Below are 22,777 nucleotides of genomic sequence, written 5' to 3'. Positions count from 1 at the left end.
CTGCAGTTCTCTGTAAGTAGGCAAAAAGGGTGAGCTTAATCCCTCTCTCCAGGCGTGTCTGGCAGCATGATGCTTTGGGACTTGGGGCCCGCCTCCGTTCTCGGCCTCGCGGTCCTCTTGCCTTTTACCAAGACGCAGGCACTCACACATCGGTGGCGGGTGCCAAGCACGTCGTACCATAATCTCACCTTTGTGGCCCACGGGGTGACAGGGCGACGGGGCGTCACAACAAACATCGAAAGGGGCGGCCAGGCCTGGGCCAGGCCAGCGCGTGCTGCAGATACGGGCGGGGGCCACGCAGAGGGCAAACCGTCGAAAGGGGCGGCCAGGCCTGGGCCAGGCCAGCGCGTGCTGCAGATACGGGGCGTCACACAAACCTCGAAAGGGGCGGCCAGGCCTGGGCCAGGCCAGCGCGTGCTGCAGATACGGGGCGTCACAACAAACCTCGAAAGGGGCGGCCAGGCCTGGGCCAGGCCAGCGCGTGCTGCAGATACGGGGCGTCACAACAAACCTCGAAAGGGGCGGCCAGGCCTGGGCCAGGCCAGCGCGTGCTGCAGATACGGGGCGTCGCGGAGGGCGTGGGGAGGCTGGCGGGGTGCCCTATCTGGGTGTCCACTGTCAACGGTATTGCGATGATCCACCAATTTCCGTTTGCCGAACGAGCAAAAACGCGATGCGCCATCATCGGCCGCTTGATACGGCTCTGTGTGTGGGTGTGTACGTGTGCGGAAAGAGGGGAAGGCGCTGTCTGTGTGTGAGTGTGTCCGTGTGCGGCAGCCAGCGGCAGCAGGGAGTCTGGTACTTGTTGCTGCTGCTGACGCTTGTCGTTCGACGCGTTCGACTCGGCCGCCGGCGACGCGACGGTATTTCACGAGCGCAAGGCATGCTGCGCGAGAAGCTGCGCGCTGCGCGACGTCCGAGGAACGGCCGGGACGAAGGCTCGAAGGCTCGACTCGCGTTCTCGCGTTGCGGAAATGAGAGGCAGGTTGTCGCCGTATGACTGCCGTGCCGGCCTGTTCCCACCGCCGCTGGCGGGCAGGCAGTCGGCAGGCAGGGCCCGGCTCTCGGCCCGGCCTCCTCCACGCAGCCCTCCGCGCCCCGCCGCCCCGCCCTGCGGCATGTGTGTGTTGGGCACACTGTGTCCCCCTGCACGCCCTGCGCGCCCTGCACGCCCTGCACGCCGCGACAGCTGCTCCACTGACGGATGCACGCGGAACTAGAATAGTTCTCATGGCGGGGCAATGTAATGTCTGCCTGTCCGTCTGGCGTCGTGTTCGACTAGAAAAAAAAAAAAGAATTAATGCCAGCAACAAGTGTCGGAATGGCGCAGCGAAACGGGCCGTGACTCCCAGCCGCAGAGGCGAGCTTGTGGACAGGCCTCGTCGCAAAGTGACTGCGCCAAATCGCTGTATCTGACGAGCCCGCGACGTTTTTCCTCAACAAAACAACTTCTGTTTTTATGGACATTTCTTCCGGCCCCTGGAAAACAAAGCGACGAAGGTTCAAGGAATTCACAAAGTCGCACTCCTTTGGCGTCACGAGAGCAGCCAGCTGCCGACTAAATGTGGCGTTGGCGTCGAAGCGTGACACACGCCGCCACATTCATATGTATTTAAATTTGTTTGCGCAGCTGTGAGCGCGCCGCGGCCTGGGCAGCCCGAGGGGCAGCCGATGCGCGCGATAGCGGAGAGCGCCCTTCTTTTAGGTTTCAGCTTAATCAGAAACCCCTTACACTGTCGCGGCTCATCGGCCGACTGTGTCCGTTTGCAAACAACGGTGTCTCATCGCCAGGTAGATAGGCGGCAAGTGTCGAAACGCCCAGAGAACAAGCAAGTCAGAATCAGGTCAAACGCAATGTCAAAACGTCGCCGGCACTTTGGCGTCTGAATGAATCAACCCTCAAGATAAGAGTTTTGGGGTCAGGTTGATGGCATTTGGATGCGCTTGCCGCGGCTTGCCTGTTCTCTCACACCTCAGCAGCATTTCGCCGCCAAGCGCCCGCGGCGTGAGATGATGGCTACATGTGGGAAGGCCAAGGCCTCGCCTTATCTCAGGAAGAAATGACGAAATTAGCTGCGGTTTGCATCGCTCGCATTTGTCGTGCGCAAACAGCAGACCGCCGTAGGACTCGGTGTCCTGCGGGCCGCGGGCGCGTCGTGCCGCCGTGCCGCGTCGTGCCGCCGAGGCGATAAAGGCAGCGTCTATTGACTGCTGCGCTGCTGCGCCATTCGCAACGCGCTTTCCGAAAAACTTGAGCAGAGCTCTTAGACGCAGCTTTACAATCACTGAAAAAGTGGAACTGAAAGAAGAAGAGAGCGAGAGGAAAGAATGACAATAACAAACCAGAAAACTACCAGCGTGCGTGGTCACGGCCGTGCCCGTTGTTCTCGCCCACTCTAAAACAGAGCTCGATTTTATTTTTTCTCAACATTTTTTCTGCAGGGGCGGTTCTTTTTGCCACTGACGTAGCGCGCCACGCGCACGCTGCCGGCCAGTTGTAGCGCCGTAACCCAGCCCGCCCCGCCTGTTTCATGGGGAAGGGGGAAGGGGGCCGGTGGACTTTCGCCGCGAAATCTGCGCCGCAAGGTCACGGCCAGCGCGCCGCGCCGCCGCGCCGCCGCGCTCAAGGAGCGACTCGCGAGTCGCCCAATTTCAACTTGAACCCGCCGCGTGCGTGCGAAGTGCCAAGTCAGCACGCGGCGGCCAAACGGCCAAAGGGAGCCCGGGCCTTCCCTCCACGCCGCTCCACGCTCACGCACAAGTCCGGCAAGCAGCCCCCGCCCACAGTGGGCCAGAAGACCGGCGGAGGCGGCCAAAACTCTAGACGCGTTTTGAGCTCCAGAGTCGCTGAACAGGGCTCGAACCGAATGTGTACCTCACCAATGGATTCCTTGTTCGGAGAGCAATCCATTGGTGGGGTCATACGTTCGGTTCGAGTCCCATTTAGCGACGCTGGGAGCTCAAAACGCGTCTAGAGTTTTGGCCGCCTCCACCGGTCTTCTGGCCCACTGTGCCGCCCCGCTTCATCGCTCCATCCCTTTCTCTCTCGGTCCCCGCTACGAGAGACCCCATGAGTGCGACACAGACACAGCGACGACGAAACGACACTCAGCCTGCGCAGCGTCACGCGGAAGCGAAAGGATGGCTTAGTGCCCGTCGGCGCCCCTCCCCCTCACTGAGTTGGCAGACGCCCGGCCGGCCTGCACGGTAAACCACCAGGAAGTAAATTTGTATACTCGAGGAAAACACGTGATTGTTTCCTCGAGGTGCCTAATTTGCCTACTAGAAATTGGTTACTTGAGTAGGCATTTCCAAACTGTTTACTCGATTCGCCGGGCGCTGGTGGTGGGGGGCCGGCGAGAAGACAGTTTTGGTTACTGGAGTGGCTGATTCGGTCGGTGGTGGGGGCAGAATCGTCCCTCTCCAGGAGACTAATGTGTCTACTCCAGTAAACACCACTGACTTCACAGAGAAAACAATTACTAGGAAGCTGGTATCGACATTTGGGCCTCATACATTTAGTGGATAACTCGGTTCCTCACTCCCTCTCCCCTGATAGAGCTCAGGTGTTGCCGGACGACAGGTAGCGAACCTGCACTCTGCAGCTTCGGAGCGCGCGTGCGTACCCCGAGACTACGAGACTTGTTGGAGGAAGCATCTGCGCACACCGCACATGACCCGAGTCGCCCGAATCCGAACCGCCGCCCCCGCAGTAACCACTAGGTGGGGGGAGGCAGCCGATCGGAAAGCCGAGCGGGAGCCGAAGTGCACCCGAACGGCGGCGACGGTGCGCGGGGAAGAGAGGGGGGCGCGGTTCGGGAGCTGTCCGCCAGGTGGCTCCAGCAGCGCTCGCCCAACTGTCTCCTCCAGCAAACAAAATAGTCTACTCAGTAGACAAATTAGAAGATACGATCTTTTACGCGACTTACGTGTCTTTGTCTAAAAAGTGTTTACTGCGACTTCCTCGAGGATACAATGACATTACCTCAGGCATGCAAATTTGGTTTCTCGAGGAGCTTGTCTCACAGACTAGCTACTGGTGGTTTACAGTGTGGCCGCGCTCAGCGCCCCGCCCCGATGCCTTGCGCCGCCTTGCGCGAAGAGCACGGCGAGCACCGCGGGCCGGCGGGCAAGGGGGAGAGGGCCGCTTCCGTTCCGATACACGGCTATCGCTGCTCCTCGGAGAGGCCCACGGTGACACGCTCGGCGACAACAAGCTGCGTCGCCTCGTCGCCGAGCGGAGCCCGGCTTCGAGCGCGGTACAGTGCGGCGAGCAGGCCCATGTCCCACATGTCCTCAGTGACTGTCATCGCGTCCGCACGCGGGGGTGGCGAGGGCGCGCGCCGCGGAGTCGCGGACGGACGTCGCGGATGGGCGCCCCGCCCGCTAAGCGCCTCGACGCAGTGGCACGCGCCAGCTCGCGCCCAGCGCGCGGGGGTGGCGAGGGCGCGCGCCGCGGAGTCGCGGACGGACAGCGCCTCGACGCAGTGGCACGCGCCAGCTCGCGCCAGCGCGGGGGGTGGCGAGGGCGCGCGCCGCGGGGGCGGGGACGGACAGCGCTCAAACGCAGGGGCACGCGCCAGCTCGGCCCAGCGCGCGGGGGTGCACTGAAAAACCACCAGTAGCTAGTCTGGGGCAAGCTCCTCGAAAAACCCAAAATTTGCATCCCTGAGGTAATGTCATTGTATCCTCGAGGAAGTCGGTAAACACTTTTTGGAAAAAGAAGTAAGTCGCGTAAAGATCGTATCTTCAATTTTGTCTCTGAGTAGACTTTTTTGTTTGCGGAGGAGACGTTGGGCGAGCGCTGCTGGAGCCACCTGGCGGGCAGCTCCCGAACCGCGCCCCCCTCTTCCCCCCGCACCGTCGCCGCCCTTCGGGGCACTTCGGCTCCCGCTCGGCTTTCCGATCGGCTGCCTCCCCCCCCCTAGTGGTTACTGCGGGGGCGGCGGTTCGGATTCGGGCGACTCGGGTCATGTGCGGTGTGCGCAGATCTTTCCCCCAACAAGTCTCGTAGCTCGGGGTACGCACGCGCGCTCCGAAGCTGCAGAGTGCAGGTTCGCTACCTGTCGTCCGGCAACACCTGAGCTCTTCAGGGGGAGGGAGTGAGGAACCGAGTTTTCCACAAAAGTATGAGGCCCCAAAAGTCGATACCAGCTTCTAGTAATTGTTTTCCTGTGAAGTCAGTGGTGGGTTTTTGGGGTAGACACCCTTTGTCTCCCGGAGAGGGACGATTCTGCCCCCCCACCGACCGAATCAGCCACCCAGTAACCAAAACTGTCTTCTCGCCGGCCCCCCCCCCACACGCCCGGCGAATCGAGTAAACAGTTTGGAAATGCCTACTCAAGTAACCCAAATTTTTAGTAGGCAAATTAGGCACCTCGAGGAAACAATCACGTGTTTTCCTCGAGATACAAAATTTTCTTCCTGGTGGTTTACCGTGTGGCGAGGGCGCGCGCCCCGGAGTCGCGGACGGACAGCGCCTCGACGCAGTGGCACGGCCAGCTCGCCCCCACCCCGCGCGGGGGTGGCGAGGGCGCGCGCCGCGGAGTCGCGGACGGACAGCCCCTCGACGCAGTGGCACGCGCCAGCTCGCGCCCAGCGCGGGGGGGGGTGGGAGGGCGCGCGCCGCGGAGTCGCGGACGGACAGCGCCTCGACGCAGTGGCACGCGCCAGCTCGCGCCCAGCGCGCGGGGGTGGCGAGGGCGCGCGCCGCGGAGTCGCGGACGGACAGCCCCTCGACGCAGTGGCACGCGCCAGCTCGCCCCCAGCGCGCGGGGTGGCGAGGGCGCGCGCCGGGGGGAGTCGCGGACGGACAGCGCCTCGACGCAGTGGCACGCCCCCAGCTCGCGCCCAGCGCGCGGGGGTGGCGAGGGCGCGCGCCGCGGAGTCGCGGACGGACAGCGCCTCGACGCAGTGGCACGCGCCAGCTCGCGCCCAGGCGCGGGGGTGGCGAGGGGCGCGCCGCGGAGTCGCGGACGGACAGCGCCCGACGCAGTGGCACGCGCCAGCTCGCGCCCAGCGCGCGGGGGTGGCGAGGGCGCGCGCCGCGGAGTCGCGGACGGACGTCGCGGATGGGCGCCCCGCCCGCTAAGCGCCTCGACGCAGTGGCACGCGCCAGCTCGCGCCCAGCGCGCCACAAACACGCCACTTTTCATCGGCGGCAAGGGCTTCCGTGTCGCGGGGGAGGGGGGGGGGTGTAGGCCCACTCGGCCCCCGGGCCCCTGGCCCGTGCGTCGGCCGGCCGAGGGCTGACGAGGGCTAACGGCCGCTAAGTTTAGCCTTGAGGTGGACGTGGTGGACGCACGGGACACGCGCCGGCCGGCCGGAAGCAACACGGCACGCCGTCGTCTGCCCGTCGACGCGGTGGCCGGCCGGCCGGCAGCGACGCCCAACGCCCCCCTCTCGGGTGCCACACCGTTGGAACTCCGCGTTGGGACAGTAACGGGGTAACCGGGAAGAACCTTGGAGGGCAGTTTCGGCAGGCTTGACAGTAGCGGCCGCCGCGGGGAAGATGCGGCCGAAGGGGCGACGACGCCGTGCTCGGGTGGCAGCGCGTTCACAGCAGCGAGGCGCCGGGAGGACACATGCTCCCTCTCAAAGTCATCCCGGTCGTACAACTCAGGCCCGATATTCGGGTAGGGCGGCTGTGAACGTCCCGCGGCGCCGCAGCGACACGCCGCGCACGCCCGACTTGCGCCGCGCCCCCCCCCCCCGCCCCGCCGCGTCCCGCTCCGCCCCGCCGCGCCCCGCCCCCCCCCCGCCCCGCCCCCCCCACGCCCCGCCCCCCCCGCCCCCCCACGCCACGCCACACCGCGGACGGGCTGAGTCGTCGCGACGCCGCCGCGGCCACAACAACAGTCTGCTCTAGTGTAGGACTCGCAGGCCGTCTGGCTGGCTGGCTGGCTGGCTGGCTGGCTGTCGGAGTGTGCAGAGTGAACAGACAGAGTTTGTCGCCAAGGCACTGCAACGCGCGGCCCGGCCCCACCCGGCCCCACCCCGCCCCGCCACGTCGCGGGTCGACGACCTCGCCACTCCACTTTGTCATTGAAAAATAGCGGAATGAGCAAAGGATAGCCAGACGGAGGGCGGGCGGGGCGACGAGGCGGAGGAGGCCGAAAGACTTGGTCGTTTGAAAATGGAGCCGAACGGCGTCGTTGACGTGGACGTCGACCTCCTCCAGGGGCGGCAAGCGGCGGACAGCCTTTCGCATCGCATCTGACTTCAACGGCACTCCGTCATCGTCGTGAACCGATCGAGACGACACTGTTGGCAGGGTTCCACTCGGTGTCCACTCTTTCCATTCGATTCCGGCGCGGAAAGGCCGCGACGGACTGCCTAATGGCCTCCAGCTAATCGCCCACGACACTTGGCTTGCTGTCGGTTAGGTATTATGCTGGCTGATGTAAACCGCGCGGGCTACACTGCAGAAAATAACCACAACAAAAGTACACAAATTTCTGGCAAATTTTTTATCAGGAATTTAGTGTACTTTTCAAGTACAACAATTGTTGTACAAAGTACAACGGTACCGACATGACGAGTGCTGTGCAGTCCAGGGCTGGTTGTGGTTTGTACAATTCTCTCTGTACATTCTACAATCCCTGTTGTACTTTTATTGTACAGTTTTTGTTGTACTTTTGTTGTACTATCCACACTTTTTCTTGCAGTGTAATCAGTACGCTTTGGTCGCTCTATCTCTCTCGCACTCATGGGCCGTTCCGTAAAGGTGCGAGAGAGACAGAGCGACGATGTACTGCTGTGCGGAATCAGACTGCAGAACACGGCGGAGTCGCGTCGGCGGGGGTCAAGACCGTCAAGGCGGGCAGCTCCCCGAGCTCCCCGCCAGCAGACCGATTCCCCAGAGTCGTTCTTGTCGCTCTGTCTCTCTCGCACTCATGGGGCGTCCCGTCTAGGTGCGAGAGAGACAGAGCGACGAAAACGACTCTCGGAATGAGTCTGCAGTCCTCCCCGCCAGTCCGCCGCGGCCGTATCGCGTTGGCTAGATTGGCGCCCGGAGGCCGGAGGGCTTATCTATCCCGTGCACTCGCATCACCGCCCATCACCGCCCTGCCAAAACCGAGCGAGAGTGGCGACACGGCGACTCGGCGGCCAAGCAGTACGCGCGGCACTTGACACACTTGGCGCTCGGCGCACACGGCTTGCTGGGCGCGGCACGCGGCAGAGAGGGGGACGAGGGCTTGAACCCGTGACAAGAGCACGTGTGTCACGTGGGCCAGCACACGGATTCCGAGAGTCGTTTTCGTCACTCTGTCTCTCTCGCACCTATACGGGACGTCCCATGAGTGCGAGAGAGACAGAGCGACGAGAACGACTCTCGGAATGAGTCTGCTGGCTGGCCGCGCTCGGCGTACCTCGGTTTGAGAAGGCTTTACATGCTGCTGAAACCTCTGGTTGAAGATTCAACAGGGAGGGGGCGGCGAAGTCAGCGAAGCCGGCGAAGCTGGTGGGAGAACGACATGCGAGCAAGTCGGGGAGGGAGAGAGGCAAGTCGTGGGGCTCGAACTAGAGACCCTCCCGGGAGGGTCTCTAGCTCGAACCACCGCGACAGACTCAGCGCCGCTCCGCGCGTGACAAAAGGGCCGTTATTTTATTTTTAAAATGTTCGTTTGGTGCCCCTGATAGCACCGCGTACACTCTGCTGTGCGTGGGCGCATCCACGGCTGGCACCGTTGCGGCCACACAGCAACATTGTTTTCGTCGAAAGTAATCGAGAGTGCTGCAGATACGCGTGCCCGCGCCGCTCCGCGCGCTCCGCATGTGCAGCGACCGATTACGATTACGCGCTGCGGCCGCGGACTGCAGACTGACTCGTCGCTGTGCTCTCTCGCACTCACTCGCCTTGTGGGTGCGAGAGAGACAGAGCGACGAGGACGACTCTCGGAGCCAGTGTGCCGCCGCCAAGCCGCGCAGCGCGGCCAGGCTCGCTTCCTCAGAACAAAATAACGCGGCGCGCCGCGCCTAGCCGCGTCTAGCCGCGGCAGCCGAGCCGGGCGCCGCCCAGCACAACTAGCCGGCTGGTTCCCATCCGCGAAAATAAAAGAAGCGGCGTAGTGGCGCGGCGTAGAGGCGGCGTAGTGGCCGAGGCGGCGGTAGCGGCGCGTCCCGAGGCGAGGCGGTGGCGGCGCCCCTCCACGTGGAGAGTATTTTGCCGGCTGCGAATCCGCCGCCGCGCCGCGCCACGCCGCGCCCACGGTGCGCCCTCCTCCTCGCCACTCCCCTCGCCGCGCCGCGCGGCCCGCCAGGCCCGCCGCGTCGCGCACTGCGGGCTGTAAACAGAACGAACGGCCCGGGCTGCCGGCCTGCCCGTCCGGCCTGCCCGTCCGCGGCCAGGGGCTAGGATCGGCGGGGGCATCCTCCTCATGAAGGCCATGAGGACCGAGCCGGCAACAGGGGGAAGCACCTCCAGTGGGAGGGGGCACGCCGGTCTGCCGCGCGGAATTCGCGTTGTCCGTACGTCCGTCTGTTCGCTAGTCCGTCTGTCGGATGGCTGGCTTGCCTAGCCTAGACGAGCCGACCGGCCGGCGCATCGTGGGACTCCACAACTCCCCCGTGCCCTTTAACAGGAGGCAGAAGGCTCTGCGACATGGGCGCCCGCGTCCCGAGCGAGTCCTGCTTATCGCCGCCAAGTCTGCTTCCCGCTCGTCCGACTCGACGGGACGGTCCGGGAGGCCTCATCCTTGCGGGCCGATTCCACCCGGCGCTTCGTCGCGTCGTCTCTCTCGCACCGACGCGGTACGCCCTGTGAGTGCGAGAGGCGCGGAGAGACGCTCGCAATCACAGTGGCGTGCCGTGCCAGCGCGGCCGGTGACAACGCGGCCCGACTCGTTTGCCTTGCCTGGCCAGCGACGCGCTCGGCCAGCGGCCACTCCGTTTCGACGGCAACCTGGAGGGAAGACGGCTGGCTCCGCTGTCGCTGCGCTTGGCGCCGATCCGCCGTGGGGCCTGGGCTGGGGCCCGGCCCTGGGGCGTCGCCGAGGACTAGTAGGGCCAGTAGGGCCGGCAGGGCCAGCAGGGCCCCAAGGACACGGCGCCGGTGCCGGCATGCCGGCGGCCGGCCGGCAGCCACACAACAACGCCGACTCGCCCCGGCCCGCGAGCGCAATTCCCTTTCAAAATACAATTTGAATTTCTAATTGGCGCGGGGCGCGGTGCGGAGCGGGACGCGGAGTGGCGTGCTTGTTGTTGACACGCTCGCCGGTTTTCAGCGGCGGCCGGCAACATTCGGCAAGTCGAGACGCACGCGCCGCCGGACGCAGCACCTCCTCTCTCTTCCGCCCCCCTCCGCCACGCGCCACCCAACGAGTGCGACAGAGACAGAGCGGTGAAACGAGACTTCGGAAACGCTCGGGAAGCTGGAAGCGGGCAAGCGCCGTGACGGTGGGCCGTCCTGCAAGACGGGCGTGTCGTGCGGGCTGGCCTACCCGCTGGTCCGCAGGCGCTAGGGAGGAGTTCCCCGTTCGTCATCCCACAATGGTTTGCACCAGGAAACGGACGGCAGACACGCAGCGCCGCGCAGCGCACAGCGAAGGGAAGGCTTGGCCACGGCGACGCGTCCCGTCCGCGTCAGACCTTTTGGTCTGCGAGAGCTTTCTGATCGAACGTGTCACGCTCGAGTCGGCTTGGCTTCGCGCTTGGATTTGAATGTGGCGGCATAATGTCAAAACAGTAACAATACTTTCCCCGGCGAGGCCGGGACGGGCCGAGCGGGAGCGGGCTGCCGGCTGCCGGGGCGCAGGCGCAGGCCGGTCATCATACTTTCTAACGAAGCCGTGAATGGGACCGCCTGCCGCGCCGCGGCCCGAGGACTTCGGGAGGACATTGGTTCGCCTGTCGTGCATTTGCCACCATGGGAATTTTGGAATGGAAGCGGAAATGGCGTTCAAAGACTTTCATGGGTGGGTCCTCAGGTCAAATAAAAGCTCAAGGTAACAAATAATATTCCATATATTGCTCACATTGGAAACAGAAAACAAATATGGCTGTACAAAAGCAACATGTCTAGTGCTCTTTTTGGGACTACAGAAAAATGTCAGCAATAAGCTGTCATTGTCAGCAAAAACTTCATTTCAGTCATGAGGAGAAGTAAAATTTTTATCTTACTTAAGAAATAGATCAATTTACCTAAGCACATCTGTACGAGGAGATATATATATTTTTTTAACGCTACATACTGTTATACAATCTTCCACAACATAGTTCTAAACTCATCAGTCGTGATAAGAATAGATTAAAATTTCAGAAAGGAAACAAAGGCAGTGTGTGTCTGAAAAAATAATCATCTGTCAATAGACACACAAGGCAACATACGTATCAGATAGAAAATGGCAGCAGAAAGGGTTCAAAAACTGCTGGATAATCCTCAGCAATATTAGAAAATTATAGCCTTTGAAGTAATCATGCTAAAACACATGTAATCTAAGTAACACAAGAACACAAAATCATAAACAATGAAAGACCACCACAGGATAGGAAAAAAGGACAGAAAAACTAAAATAAATACAAAACAGCTTTAACTTAGAAAAGCTTAAGGGAACATTCACAGCTCATAGTTTTCAGTACCCTTCCACCCATCCTACCATTGGCCTACAAACAAATGAGTAATGACATGACAATATGAAAACAGACACACACACAAACACACAGAAAATAATGCATTGTTCAATAACAGAACTCCCTACGCAATAGGTAAATGCATTTAAATTTGTAGGCTTTTTAAAATTATGCAATAATTTCTCCTGAAACAACTACTCTAGAAACTGAAGAGAGTGCATGGCATGCTCCTCCTAGGAGTCAACCACAAAGCACACTCTTCCCAAGAGCATGCTTGCAAGCACACTCTTCCCAAGAGCATGCTTGCAAGCACACTCTTCCCAAGAGCATGCTTGCAAGCACACTCTTCCCAGGAGCATGCTTGGCAAGCACACTCTTCCCAAGAGCATGCTTGCAAGCACACTCTTCCCAAGAGCATGCTTGCGAGCACACTCTTCCCAGGAGCATGCTTTCAAGCACTGTCCTTGCTTGCAAGCATGCTCCCAGGAAGAGCGTGCTTGCCAAGCATGCTCCTGGGAAGAGTGTGCTTGCAAGCATGCTCTTGGTAAGAGTGTGCTTTGTGGTTGACTCCTAGGAGGAGCATGCCATGCACTCTCTTCAGTTTCTAGAGTATACATAGAACTGTTATACCAATGTACTAATTGAACATTTATTTTATAAGTATAGACCCTTTACACAGGACGACAGCCGCTGTGTCTTGCTACATACATAAAAAGTTGCCATTTGATAAAAAAGATGTAAAACCGTTTAAAACACAGTTGTAGAAGAATAATAAATTATTTCAGATATGTAGCCTAAATTACGAAGGGCACTAACAAACACAAATATATATAGTAGCCACTTCGATGCTTAAAAATTGCAGCAGTCAACATTCTAACCTCATGTAATTAAGATGTAAATGCCAAGAGCATAATGACTAGCAGAATACTTCCTTGTACAAAGACCACACACTTACAAGGCCTTGACCTTCAACTGCTTCATTTTCGGAGCTTTCTTTTTCATTTGTCGCTTCATGTCCTTTTCCTCCCATCTGCGTTGCTTTTCAGGGTCTTCTTCTTGCATGATGCGTTCCTTTTCTTGACGACGTTTCTCCTCCCTTCGTGCAGCAGCAGCCTCGGCACGTGCAGCATGGGTGGTTTTCAGGAAGGCTTCTTCCACACGGGCACGATTTTTGTCGGCTTTCTGTTTGCCTTCTTTTCCCAGTCGGAATCGCTTAACTTTATCAATGAGATAGAAGACCATATGCATCAACGGAAGCATGTGATCAAGAGACTCCTCCAAACCTTTGTTTTTAAGCATTGGGATATTGAAGCAAAATATCAATACACGTTTCACCTGTATTAAGAGAGTTATGCCATCAGTAAAATCGAATTTACATAAATATTCAACACCTTAAATGCAGATATGAACACACTGACCTCAGGTAACTTGACTAAAGTTGAATCCTCAGTTTGCTTTGGTCCAGAATACTGATCAGAGAAGTGAATGAATTCCACCACATCTTGGTACTTGTTCAGCATGGCAATCACTTTGCTATCGAGAAGAGCAGAAGATGCTTCTCCCATTTCACTCATAAGACACATATTGCTTGGCACACCAAATTTATCACCAGTTTTTCTCTCAGGGCAGAAGGTACTCAGATCTTGCATTTCTTTTGAGAGACGTAGCCCAGTTTTCTTGGTGGCAACACAGAAAACATATGAGTCCATATCCTCACGAGTCATATCAACACGGATCTGAACTTGGTCTAAAGAAGGACGAACAAGCTGTGCAAATACTGCTACCAAGTCTTGCCTCTGAAAGAAAAAGTACACATTAACAAAAGTGTCAAACCCAAGGATTTTAAAATTTTGTTCACCAAGAAAGTTGGAAACTATAGACTCTCTGTAAGACAAAACAATACAAACATACCTTTAAGAGCTTGAGTTCCACAAGCATCCCTTCACAACAGAGACGCCCACTGCACCATAAGGTGTACATGTGCTCTGAATCCTTGATAAGGCCAGGAGTTTCAATTTCCATCTTACCATCATCACCTTTGGAGGAAGAAAAAATATATTTTAACTGAAGAACTACATGACAGGAAAATAATAAAATTGAGATGAAATATAGACAAGCAACATTGCAATAAGTAAGTTATTATTAACTTACCAACAAGGGTGAAATTTTCCTCAAGAATTTGACGGTGAGTGCTAAACCAGGCATTTGCAATGCGTTGGTTTTTACTTCTGCCAGTGAAGAAATTTACAAAATATACAGTGAGACCAGCAATCATCAGCATTTCCATATAAAAACTATCCCAATTAGTTCTTAAGTGCAAGGGGACCTAAATGAAAAGAGAAAAAATAGTTGCATGAAATATTTAAACATCTTACAGAGAGGCAATCAACAAAAAAGTGTGAACTACAAACTGACCTTTGTAATAGTGATCTTTGGCATTTCTTTATCATCTACTTTATCATTATTGACAACTCGTTCGTTGTCAAATCCTTCAAATTCTTCCTCATCCTGAAAATGTTCAAACTCGTTGTCTTCCTCATCCTGCAATAAGAGAAGCATAAGATTTTAAAAAACAATCGACGCAAAGCACATTCAGATTCAGCGATTAAGGACACAGTGCATTACCTCTGTTATAGCGTCACCTTCATCTTCATCATCCACCTCGTCATGCACAGGTTTCACGTCAGGGGCACTAGGCTTTGGCTGTTCTGATGAAGGAGACGGGACAGGGGCTCGATCATGACTGGCACTTGCACCCGCTGCATCCTCATCTTCAAAGTCTTCAAACTCAGCAAATTCATTGTCTTCAGCTTCCTCTCTAAAGGAAGAGGCCCAAATCTGGGTTCCGGCCAAGCCGACTAGCAGCAAAACTAACCAAATACGCATGACCTAATCAACAGAAAAACAGAAGTTTTGAGGAAGTTCCAATTATTATAGATAGTTACAATGTTCAGGTTAGTGTCACCGGCCCCACAATAAAATGAAAGGAACCCTGAAAAAATTGTATGGAGAGTGCAGAAATGATCATATTGAATTGATTGCAGTGGGGCCATGTATGTAAACAATACGTAAAAATACCTACAGAAACACGGTTGGACAAGTTTACAAAAATTTCATGGCACCGCAGTCAGCAGTCAGCGGTGCTTGGTTGGTGCAACTACTGTCCTCATTCAGATTCACTTTGATGACGACACGTCACCGTGATAAATTTCTCATACTTAAGTTTGGAGAGCGTTCGGGTGTTCGGGTTCGGGTCTTCGGGGGGTGGTTTTCTGCTCCGGCCGGTGCGAAAAAAAAACATGCAAAAGAAGCACTTCACCACCACTGCACGAGAGACCCACTGAGCTTCATCATGTCATTCAATCTTGCATTTCTAGCATGTTTACTCCTGGTGGGTGTTGACGTTTACGGGCACGATGAGGAAGAGTCGTTGTCCGTAAAATATTCTGCCGAATCTTTTAACCTCGGTCTTGCCACGAATAATCACTTTGTGATGTTCTATGCTCCCTGGTAAGCATTACATTATATGAATTTAGTTTACCGTTAAAAAACACTTCTATACGTGCTCAGATATTAAGTGTAATTACTTTGACAAGCATTCCTTTTTTTTCGACGGCTATTTTACTGTTTATAAAATTGTTATTATTGAATAAATTATAACCTGATTGTATTAAAAAGAATACAAAAAAAAACAAAAAAACAACTTCGACTGCATTTGGTTTCTATGTTGTTATTTTTTTCTCATTTGCAGGTGTGGCCACTGCTCTCGCCTTTCACCTACTTGGGAAAAGTTAGCTGAAGAATTCAACGATGGTTCGAGTTCAAATGATGTTATCATTGCGAAGGTGGACTGCACTGTTGAAACTGCATTATGCTCTGAACATGATGTAACTGGCTACCCTACGTAAGTATTTCTTAGTCATTTCTTCATACTACAAACATGATAAATTACTTTCCGTATGTGTATGAGTTTAATTTATCATACATTAATAAACCCCCTTGTGTTTAAGGCTGAAGTTCTTCAAAGCTGGTCACGATGAAGGTTCAAAATATCGTGGTGGACGTGATTATGAGGCTCTAAAGTCATACATCGGTGAGCAAGTGGGCAAGGTTCTGAAAGAGATTGATGAGATGCAACTTCAAGAAGAGCCTAAAGCTCCTGCTCCAGTCAGTGGACTTGTAGAACTCACTGAAGAAACATTTGATAACTATATCGCCACAGGCAACCATTTTGTAAAGTTTTATGCTCCTTGGTGTGGTTATTGCAAGGTATATATGGGTTATGCTCACTGAATCCAGTGCATTTTCTGAATGTAGGATATGATAAAAGTTTCTTGTTTCCTTTAGAAACTTGCACCCACCTGGGAGAAACTTGCAGAATCCCTTCATTTCACTACCAACATTAGAGTGTCACAAGTTGATTGCACAGAGCACAAAGAGGTTTGCCAGCGATTTGAAGTAAAGGGATACCCTACATTACTTTGGATAGTTGATGGGCAAAAGGTACAGTATAAACAGCGTTTGTTGTTTTCCTTGTATTTATATGAAGTTTCTTGCCAATTCTTTGATTTTGTAATTTTACTTTAGATTGAAAAGTACAGTGGTGATCGCTCTATTGAAGACCTCAAGGCGTATGTTAGTGACCAGTTGGGAGTTGACTTGGTTGAGACACCAGAAGAGGTTCCTTCCATTTCAAATCCTGTTGTTCAACTTTCAAAAGAAAACTTTGACCATGTTGTTGAGAAAGGATTAACATTTGTCAAGTTCTTCGCTCCTTGGTATGTAACATGCTAATTATGATTTATTTGATAGAAAATTAGAAGGATCAGTTTAGTTTCGTATTGGTAATTATAACTTACTTGCAGGTGTGGCCACTGCAAGCGAATGGCCCCAACTTGGGATGAACTTGGCAATAAGTTTCTAGGCATTGGTGAAGTGACAATTGGAAAAGTTGATTGCACTTTGGATATCAATAAGGACCTTTGCATGCAGCAGGAGGTGAGACACATGGTGTTTAAGAAAATTAGAACAAGTGTTAGTCTTAAATTAATTACTGTGTTTGTCTTTCAGGTCAGAGGATACCCTTCAATATATTTATACAAGGATGGTGAAAGAATCAATAGCTATGAAGGAAATCGTCAACTTGAGGATATGTACTTGTTTGTAGCAAAGTACCTTCAACTAAAGGATGAATTGTAATGTGCCAATCAGTATGAAAATCTCCTACAGGTGACTTCTTCCACCATTAATTGTTCAATGCAATGTTTCTTGATTCTAAAGACTGTTTTGAGTTCTGTAAAAATCCTTAGTACTGTATTAATTTTCAAGGTTACTTATTTTGTCCAGATTGTTGCAAATTGATGCACTGTTTTCAATGAGCAATTTTTTTCTCACTTGTTGTGGGAACACATTTTAGTTTATTTTTCGTGCTGAACTGATTTGAGAACAGTAAACAGCATGAAAAATAAGTAGATAATGTTTTGCCATTCTGTATGGTGGAACCTTTGACAATTGCCAGAAAGCTGTGATAGAATTTTCTGTATTCCTACACATAGATTGAAAAGAGTATGGACTGCTTCATTTTGCTACTGTTCATGTGTGTAGCTACTATAATATGCGATCTTTGTCATGTCATGAGGGGTTCATTATGAGTTTGCCCTGCATTTTATTTGTGTCAAAGCCACTGTTAAATGAATGTTTTCTGGTTTTGGTAGGTTTTGATTTTTACATCTTTGTACTTACTTTTGGTCTTATTAGATAATTGTGCTCGATTTGCATACTCTTGTAGTTTCTGTTTCTTTTTTCAATGTAGTATTAGGTAGGCCGTCAAAGCATATCAAAAGAAAAAGAACTTTGTGCATGTTCCAGTCAAAAGTTTAGTATTTTAACAACTTGTCGTCTTCCTCCATTGCTATTAGTCATCTCAGCCACATATTGACTTCACAGAGAAATAAGTGTGAGGTCAGTTCTCTTCAACCATTTGTCGTGTCAATCATGTTTGTGTTTTGTGTAAGGTGTAACAAAGCTATTAATAAAGTTTATTGAAAGGAGCTTCAAAGTAGTTTTCTTTTGGACCCACACGTGATCCTGAACGGTTCTGTACAGCGGCCGTTCGCGCCCGAGGTGCGGCAGCGGCATGTCGCAGCTCTCGTGGCAGCCAGCGACCGCAGCCAGCCAGAAACCCCTGCAAAGGTAGGGTAGGCAACCCGGTCCACAGACAAGTCGGGCGGGCTGGCCCACCCTCTCCATTGCAGGGGCTCCAGAGGAACTTAGCGATACCGATTTTCAAACATCGGTTTCGTCCTCTCTCGCACGCATGCGATGCATACGCTTGTGCATCGGTGCGAGAAAGATGGAGCGATGAGATGCTGTTCTGAATCGTGTCGCAGTACGCAGCACTGACAGTCGCATGGAGTGTTCCGAGTACTGTTGGCTAGTCACAAAGTGAGAAAGGGTGGAAATGAAACAAAGAAAGACACGAGACAAGGTATTGACTGCGTTTAGAATCTCCGTTTAATCCTTTTTGCTATATCCACAAGATCTAACTTAGGTACAATACAATATAGAGGGACCTTATTGCGTTGGGTAGCTGTCACATAGTGTCACACCTAGTGGGCGACCCGTCGGCTCCGTTTTTCGCCACGCGACCCTGGTGCCCCGGACAGCGGGTGCAGTGGCGACTGAGCCCCAAACGGAGCTGAGGGGTGCGCCGCCCCGTCTCGGACCCAGCTCCGGGAAGGGTCCGAGAACAGGCAGCCGAGCGAGAGGACCGGGCGGACGGGCGCACGCCGCGACACGCCGCGACAACGCCAAGTACGGCAGGCAAGTGAGAAAAGTAAACGCGGCGTGCTCCGCCCTCGCCCGTCCGGCCGCTCAGCCGAGTAGAGGAAGGTACATGAAGGTACGGAGGTAAGGGGAGAGAGGATATAAGGGAACAAAATTATGGAAGGTATCGTGTCGCCAACTACCTGCGAAGCGCTCTCTTAATTAAAACAAGATTTAATTCTTTCTCCTGGTTTACTTCGAAGGCGAGGCTGCTCCGGCCGGCCGCGACCACAGCGCCGTTCCGTCGACCAAGCTCGCGCCGCCGTGGCGGGCGTCCGCGCGCGACGAGGGTGGCCGCCGGCCTGCACCCGGACAGCGACGCGCTGCAGTGCGAGGCGAGGCTAGCGAGCCAGTGCACCGCACCGCAACGCGCCTCGTAGCCCCATGTCGAGGGCAGGCGCCGGCGGCCTGTCCGCTCGCTGCTGGCTTGGTCCATGCCGCTCCCCACGCGTCCCCGCCGTCCGCGCCCCGCGTGGGCCCGCGCCGGCCCGCCGTGGCACCGTGGCGCCGTGTCTGGCCAGTGGGCGCGCGTCGCGGCGAGCGTCGCGGCGAGCGTCGCGGCGCGGGCTGCGGGCGTCTCGGCGGGGACGTCCATCGTCCCGTCGGGTTCTGAGCCCCTGGTTGCTGTGGTCGCGTCCGGACGGAAGCTTGCCCCGCCTGGCTCCTATCGTCTCTCTCGGGGGTGTGGTGCACCACTGGTGCTGCAGCGCGCACCCTGCGCCGCCTCGGAGGACCTGGCGTCCCGCGGCCGCCGCGGCGCGCACTCTCCTGAGCCCACACGGCCGGCACATCCGGTGGCCGGCGTGCGAAAGAGCGACGCCGTGGCGGTGGGACACCCCTCGCCGCGTCCGCGCGCCTGCCTGTCGGCGCCGTGCCCCCGGCGACGCGCCCCCGGCAACGCGCCGGCGGCGCACAACGGCACAACGGCGCGCGGGTGGCGGCTCGGTGCGGTCCTCGGTCATCTTCGGGGTTTGGTTCGGCCGGCCGTGGCGCGCTGGCCGCGCCGAGTCTCCGCGGCCGCGGTGCAGCGTCGGCCCCCTTGCGTCCTTGCCCCGCGCCGCGCCCTGCCCGCGGTCTGTCCCGAGGCTGTGGGGGCGGGCCTGCGTGCAACCAGCCCGCCCTGAGCAGCCCCGGCGTGCGGCCTCGTGTCTGTGCGGGTGGCGGTGGCGCGGGGTGGCGGGCGGCAGGGCCGACCACGACTTACCTGCGCGGCGTGCGGGAAGGCGCCCGGTGTGAGGCCAGGCTGGCCGGCCTGGGTTTCGTCTCGTCCGGTAGGATACGCCGCATCTAACTTCACGTTCTACACGTAATATGCTATGACCAACAAATTAGACCTCTACACTAGAATAGTTTTATATAATAATGAAATAATTTTAAAGTACACAGTAACAATGCAAATGCTTGTTTTCGCATGGCAAACAAAAGTGGCACTCCAGTGCCCCGTGACGAAGTCCATGTGCAGCACATTTGCGTCTTCTTGCGTAAAATGTAAATGTTTCTTGCATCTAAATATTAGTGTATGTTCTTGCATTTAAGTACACAGTTAAAGGATTCATCATGTTTTTCATCAGGATTGTAAACTTAAACTTAAATCGACATTTAGCGCAGCTCTCTGGCAAAATACCATATCTCTAAAAAGTAATAGGCACCATTACAGAGGGAGGGGGTAAATGCATTTTTTCTTGAGGAAAAAGGGGGAAGGGGAGGGGATTGGGGTGAGATCTGTTGACCGGAAATGCCCGCGGTGTGCGACAACGGGACGGAAGGGGAGCGCGGTGGCTTCCGGTCCGGCACTCTCTGGTACTAAACAACATTATTATTTCTTTAACATTTAAGTCGAGTGTTTCGTCGTTTAGAACTCGTTGTTCTCTGAGGAGTTCTCCTCGGTGGGCTGCAGGGCCACCGTGTTGACGGGCGACGGGAGCGTGAAGGGGTCGGTGTTGCGCCGCTTCATCTTGCCCTTCATCTTCTTCAGCATAGTGGCCTGCGCACAGAAACGACACGCAACGAGTCACCATGGGGCATGACCAGGCATGACCCTCGGTCACCACCAGTACATCACTTTGCGCCTCTTGGTCTTGGGCCTCTTCTTCAGCATGGTCGCCTGCGCACAAAAAACAGACGCGTCAGGGCGGATGGGACGGAGCCAGCCCGGGCCGGCGCCCTGGGCCAGCCAGGGCCAGCCAGGGCCACGCAGGGCCTGGGCCTGGTGACTCAGTGAGGAGGGGAGGGGGTGTTCGAACAAGTGACCGTACGTACACTCCCGGGTCGGAGTCAAAGTCATTTTTACGTCTTGAAGTTGTCTTGAAGGCGCATTGTAGGGAAGGCAAGTACGGGGCGGTTTGAAGGCCGCAAAGAGACCCACTTCAGTGTTTGAACGAGGCGTAAACAGGGCGGCTGCAGGGCGAAGTCAAGGCGAAAAAAGGTTTGAAACAAGGCCAAAAGAAGGCTTTGCGCAAGCGTCCGATTTTTGTCTGCGAACTACCTTAATCTGGTCTTGTTTTCGCCTTCATGGAAGGCGGATTCAGGGTGCGAAGAAGGCCGAATCGAGATCGCGTTGAGTGCGAAACAGGGCAAAAAGAAGACGCTTTCGTGGCAGTTATTGGCGCCACGAAACCGCACGAAACCGTCTTCTTTTTGCCTTGTTTCGACCCGCTTCGCGTCTGGTGGCGTCTGGTGGGGGGAAAAAGGAAACACGGGTTGAGAGCCGGGCGCAGGGCCGAGTCGAACCACGAATCCGTCACTCCAGAATCAGGTGCTCCAAGCCACCTGGCCAGGGCGTCTTGTGGAGATACTCGTCTCGCCGCACGGCTTGTATGCTCCCGAGATCGCCCTACTGGCGGACGCCAGCCGTCAGGCGGCCAAGTGACATTGGCCACGTCGCGTGTGTAGTGTTGACACGTATTTCCACGGGGGCGTGCATTCATAAATGTTCTTATTATATTCTTGTTACTTCGTGCAAAAATTGATCGCACTGATGATCTAAAGAAACTCAATAGTGTTCCTGAATACAAACCCACGTGTGCTTCTAGAATCTACGTGTCAACACTACACACGCGACGTGGCCAATGTCACTTGGCCGCCTGACGGCTGGCGTCCGCCAGTAGGGCGATCTCGGGAGCATACAAGCCGTGCGGCGAGACGAGTCTCTCCACAAGACGCCCTGGCCAGGTGGCTTGGAGCACCTGATTCTGGAGTGACGGATTCGTGGTTCGACTCGGCCCTGCGCCCGGCTCTCAACCCGTGTTTCCTTTTTCCCCCCACCAGACGCCACCAGACGCGAAGCGGGTCGAAACAAGGCAAAAAGAAGACGGTTTCGTGCGGTTTCGTGGCACCAATAACTGCCACGAAAGCGTCTTCTTTTTGCCCTGTTTCGCACTCAACGCGATCTCGATTCGGCCTTCTTCGCACCCTGAATCCGCCTTCCATGAAGGCGAAAACAAGACCAGATTAAGGTAGTTCGCAGACAAAAATCGGACGCTTGCGCAAAGCCTTCTTTTGGCCTTGTTTCCAACCTTTTTTCGCCTTGACTTCGCCCTGCAGCCGCCCTGTTTACGCCTCGTTCAAACACTGAAGTGGGTCTCTTTGCGGCCTTCAAACCGCCCCGTACTTGCCTTCCCTACAATGCGCCTTCAAGACAACTTCAAGACGTAAAAATGACTTTGACTCCGACCCGGGCTGTGAGGCCCCGAGCCGCGGTAGCCAGGACGGCACCCCACCCGAGCTGGGTGCCGTTCGAACGGGCTTCCCCGGCGACGACAAGCAATGTCGTCGCGAGTAGTCCGTCCAACGGGATGCCCACGGCATGGCCCATGGCATGGCGGGGCCGCCGCAGCGTCCGGGCCGGGGCCCCATTCTCAAGGCGTGCCGCCCTTTGCACCAAAGCGAAAAACCACAAGCGAAAGCTCAGGCCGTCAAATCAGGGCATCAAAGGTCATGGGAAGCCATGCTACTGGTTATTCATGTACATTGTTTTCGTTAAAACAAAATGCGACTGCAGCCATGTTGTGTACGGTGTCCCCCACTCCCCGTCCCGCCAAGGGTGCCTGCGTCTACAGTTTACAAAAGCACTTCATCCCATGTTCCTACGGGATCATCCCATCCAGTCCCAGTCGCTTCGGTGAATTTTGCGCACAGACGACCGAGCTACGTTTACAAGGCCAACAACTCTGGACTCGCGTGGAGAAAAATGATTCGCTCTCTGACAGGCAGCAAGTTTCAAGTCCAAAGCCAATTGTCAGCCACTTCAGTTAACGTTCTGGCGAAAGGCCAACTTATTAGCTGAATAGCCAATCAGCAATGGAGACAAATAGTTGCTGTCTGCGACGTGGCAAATCGGCATCTGATGATGCTAACTTTCCGGAGCTTGCCATTTTCTCCC

At 55.4% G+C, this 22,777-nt stretch overlaps 3 protein-coding genes across 5 annotated transcripts in view; 1 reads left to right on the top strand and 2 right to left on the bottom strand.

Annotated features, from left to right (window-relative positions):
- Nucleotides 1-10,947: 10,947 nt before the first annotated feature.
- Nucleotides 10,948-14,794, bottom strand: LOC117650774 (coiled-coil domain-containing protein 47). Of its 2 annotated transcripts, none has more exons than XM_034394386.1 (7): nt 14,197-14,457; nt 13,987-14,112; nt 13,723-13,897; nt 13,483-13,607; nt 12,990-13,367; nt 12,194-12,906; nt 10,948-11,777 (listed from the first exon to the last, which is right to left on the bottom strand). In XM_034394386.1, exons 1-6 carry the CDS (start codon nt 14,455-14,457, stop codon nt 12,523-12,525), a joined length of 1,449 nt encoding a protein of 482 aa, XP_034250277.1. In that variant the 3' UTR covers nt 10,948-11,777; nt 12,194-12,522. The 2 variants fall into 2 exon arrangements, with proteins under 2 accessions (XP_034250277.1, XP_034250269.1); XM_034394378.1 differs by lacking the exon at nt 10,948-11,777 and adding an exon at nt 14,654-14,794 and having other exon boundaries at nt 12,523-12,906; nt 14,197-14,460.
- Nucleotides 14,795-14,819: 25 nt separating this feature from the next.
- LOC117650790 (thioredoxin domain-containing protein 5 homolog) lies at nt 14,820-17,623 on the top strand. The gene is made up of 7 exons (XM_034394395.1): nt 14,820-15,081; nt 15,323-15,475; nt 15,582-15,840; nt 15,919-16,074; nt 16,159-16,349; nt 16,437-16,569; nt 16,642-17,623. Exons 1-7 carry the CDS (start codon nt 14,924-14,926, stop codon nt 16,768-16,770), a joined length of 1,179 nt encoding a protein of 392 aa, XP_034250286.1. The 5' UTR covers nt 14,820-14,923; the 3' UTR covers nt 16,771-17,623.
- Nucleotides 17,624-19,539: 1,916 nt separating this feature from the next.
- LOC117652407 (diacylglycerol kinase theta) overlaps nt 19,540-22,777 on the bottom strand; it is a 36,146-nt gene continuing 32,908 nt past the window's right edge. Inside the window, exon 15 of one of the 2 annotated variants that reach the window (XM_034397301.1) lies at nt 19,540-20,380. In XM_034397301.1, coding sequence (XP_034253192.1) covers nt 20,249-20,380 — 132 coding nt within the window. In that variant the 3' untranslated portion in view covers nt 19,540-20,248. Of the gene's footprint in view, nt 20,501-22,777 lie in introns of both variants that reach the window. The other variant, XM_034397307.1, reaches the window with a different exon arrangement.

This window comes from Thrips palmi, unplaced genomic scaffold, assembly GCF_012932325.1.
Source record: "Thrips palmi isolate BJ-2018 unplaced genomic scaffold, TpBJ-2018v1 HiC_scaffold_10, whole genome shotgun sequence".
Classification (NCBI taxonomy): Eukaryota; Metazoa; Arthropoda; class Insecta; order Thysanoptera; family Thripidae; genus Thrips; species Thrips palmi.
Note: the sequence above shows the minus strand (reverse complement) of the source record. Positions and strands in the feature narration are given on the sequence as shown.

Coding starts and splice junctions, on each gene's coding strand:
- LOC117650774 (XM_034394378.1), bottom strand. CDS start 14,457: ATGCGTATTTGGTTAGTTTTGCTGCTAGTCGGCTTGGCCGGAACCCAG. Junction 13,368..13,482: donor TGGAACTCAAGCTCTTAAAG/GTATGTTTGTAT, acceptor TTTTTCTTTCAG/AGGCAAGACTTGGTAGCAGT. Junction 12,907..12,989: donor CTTTAGTCAAGTTACCTGAG/GTCAGTGTGTTC, acceptor CTCTTAATACAG/GTGAAACGTGTATTGATATT.
- LOC117650790 (XM_034394395.1), top strand. CDS start 14,924: ATGTCATTCAATCTTGCATTTCTAGCATGTTTACTCCTGGTGGGTGTT. Junction 15,082..15,322: donor GTGATGTTCTATGCTCCCTG/GTAAGCATTACA, acceptor TCTCATTTGCAG/GTGTGGCCACTGCTCTCGCC. Junction 16,350..16,436: donor GTCAAGTTCTTCGCTCCTTG/GTATGTAACATG, acceptor ACTTACTTGCAG/GTGTGGCCACTGCAAGCGAA.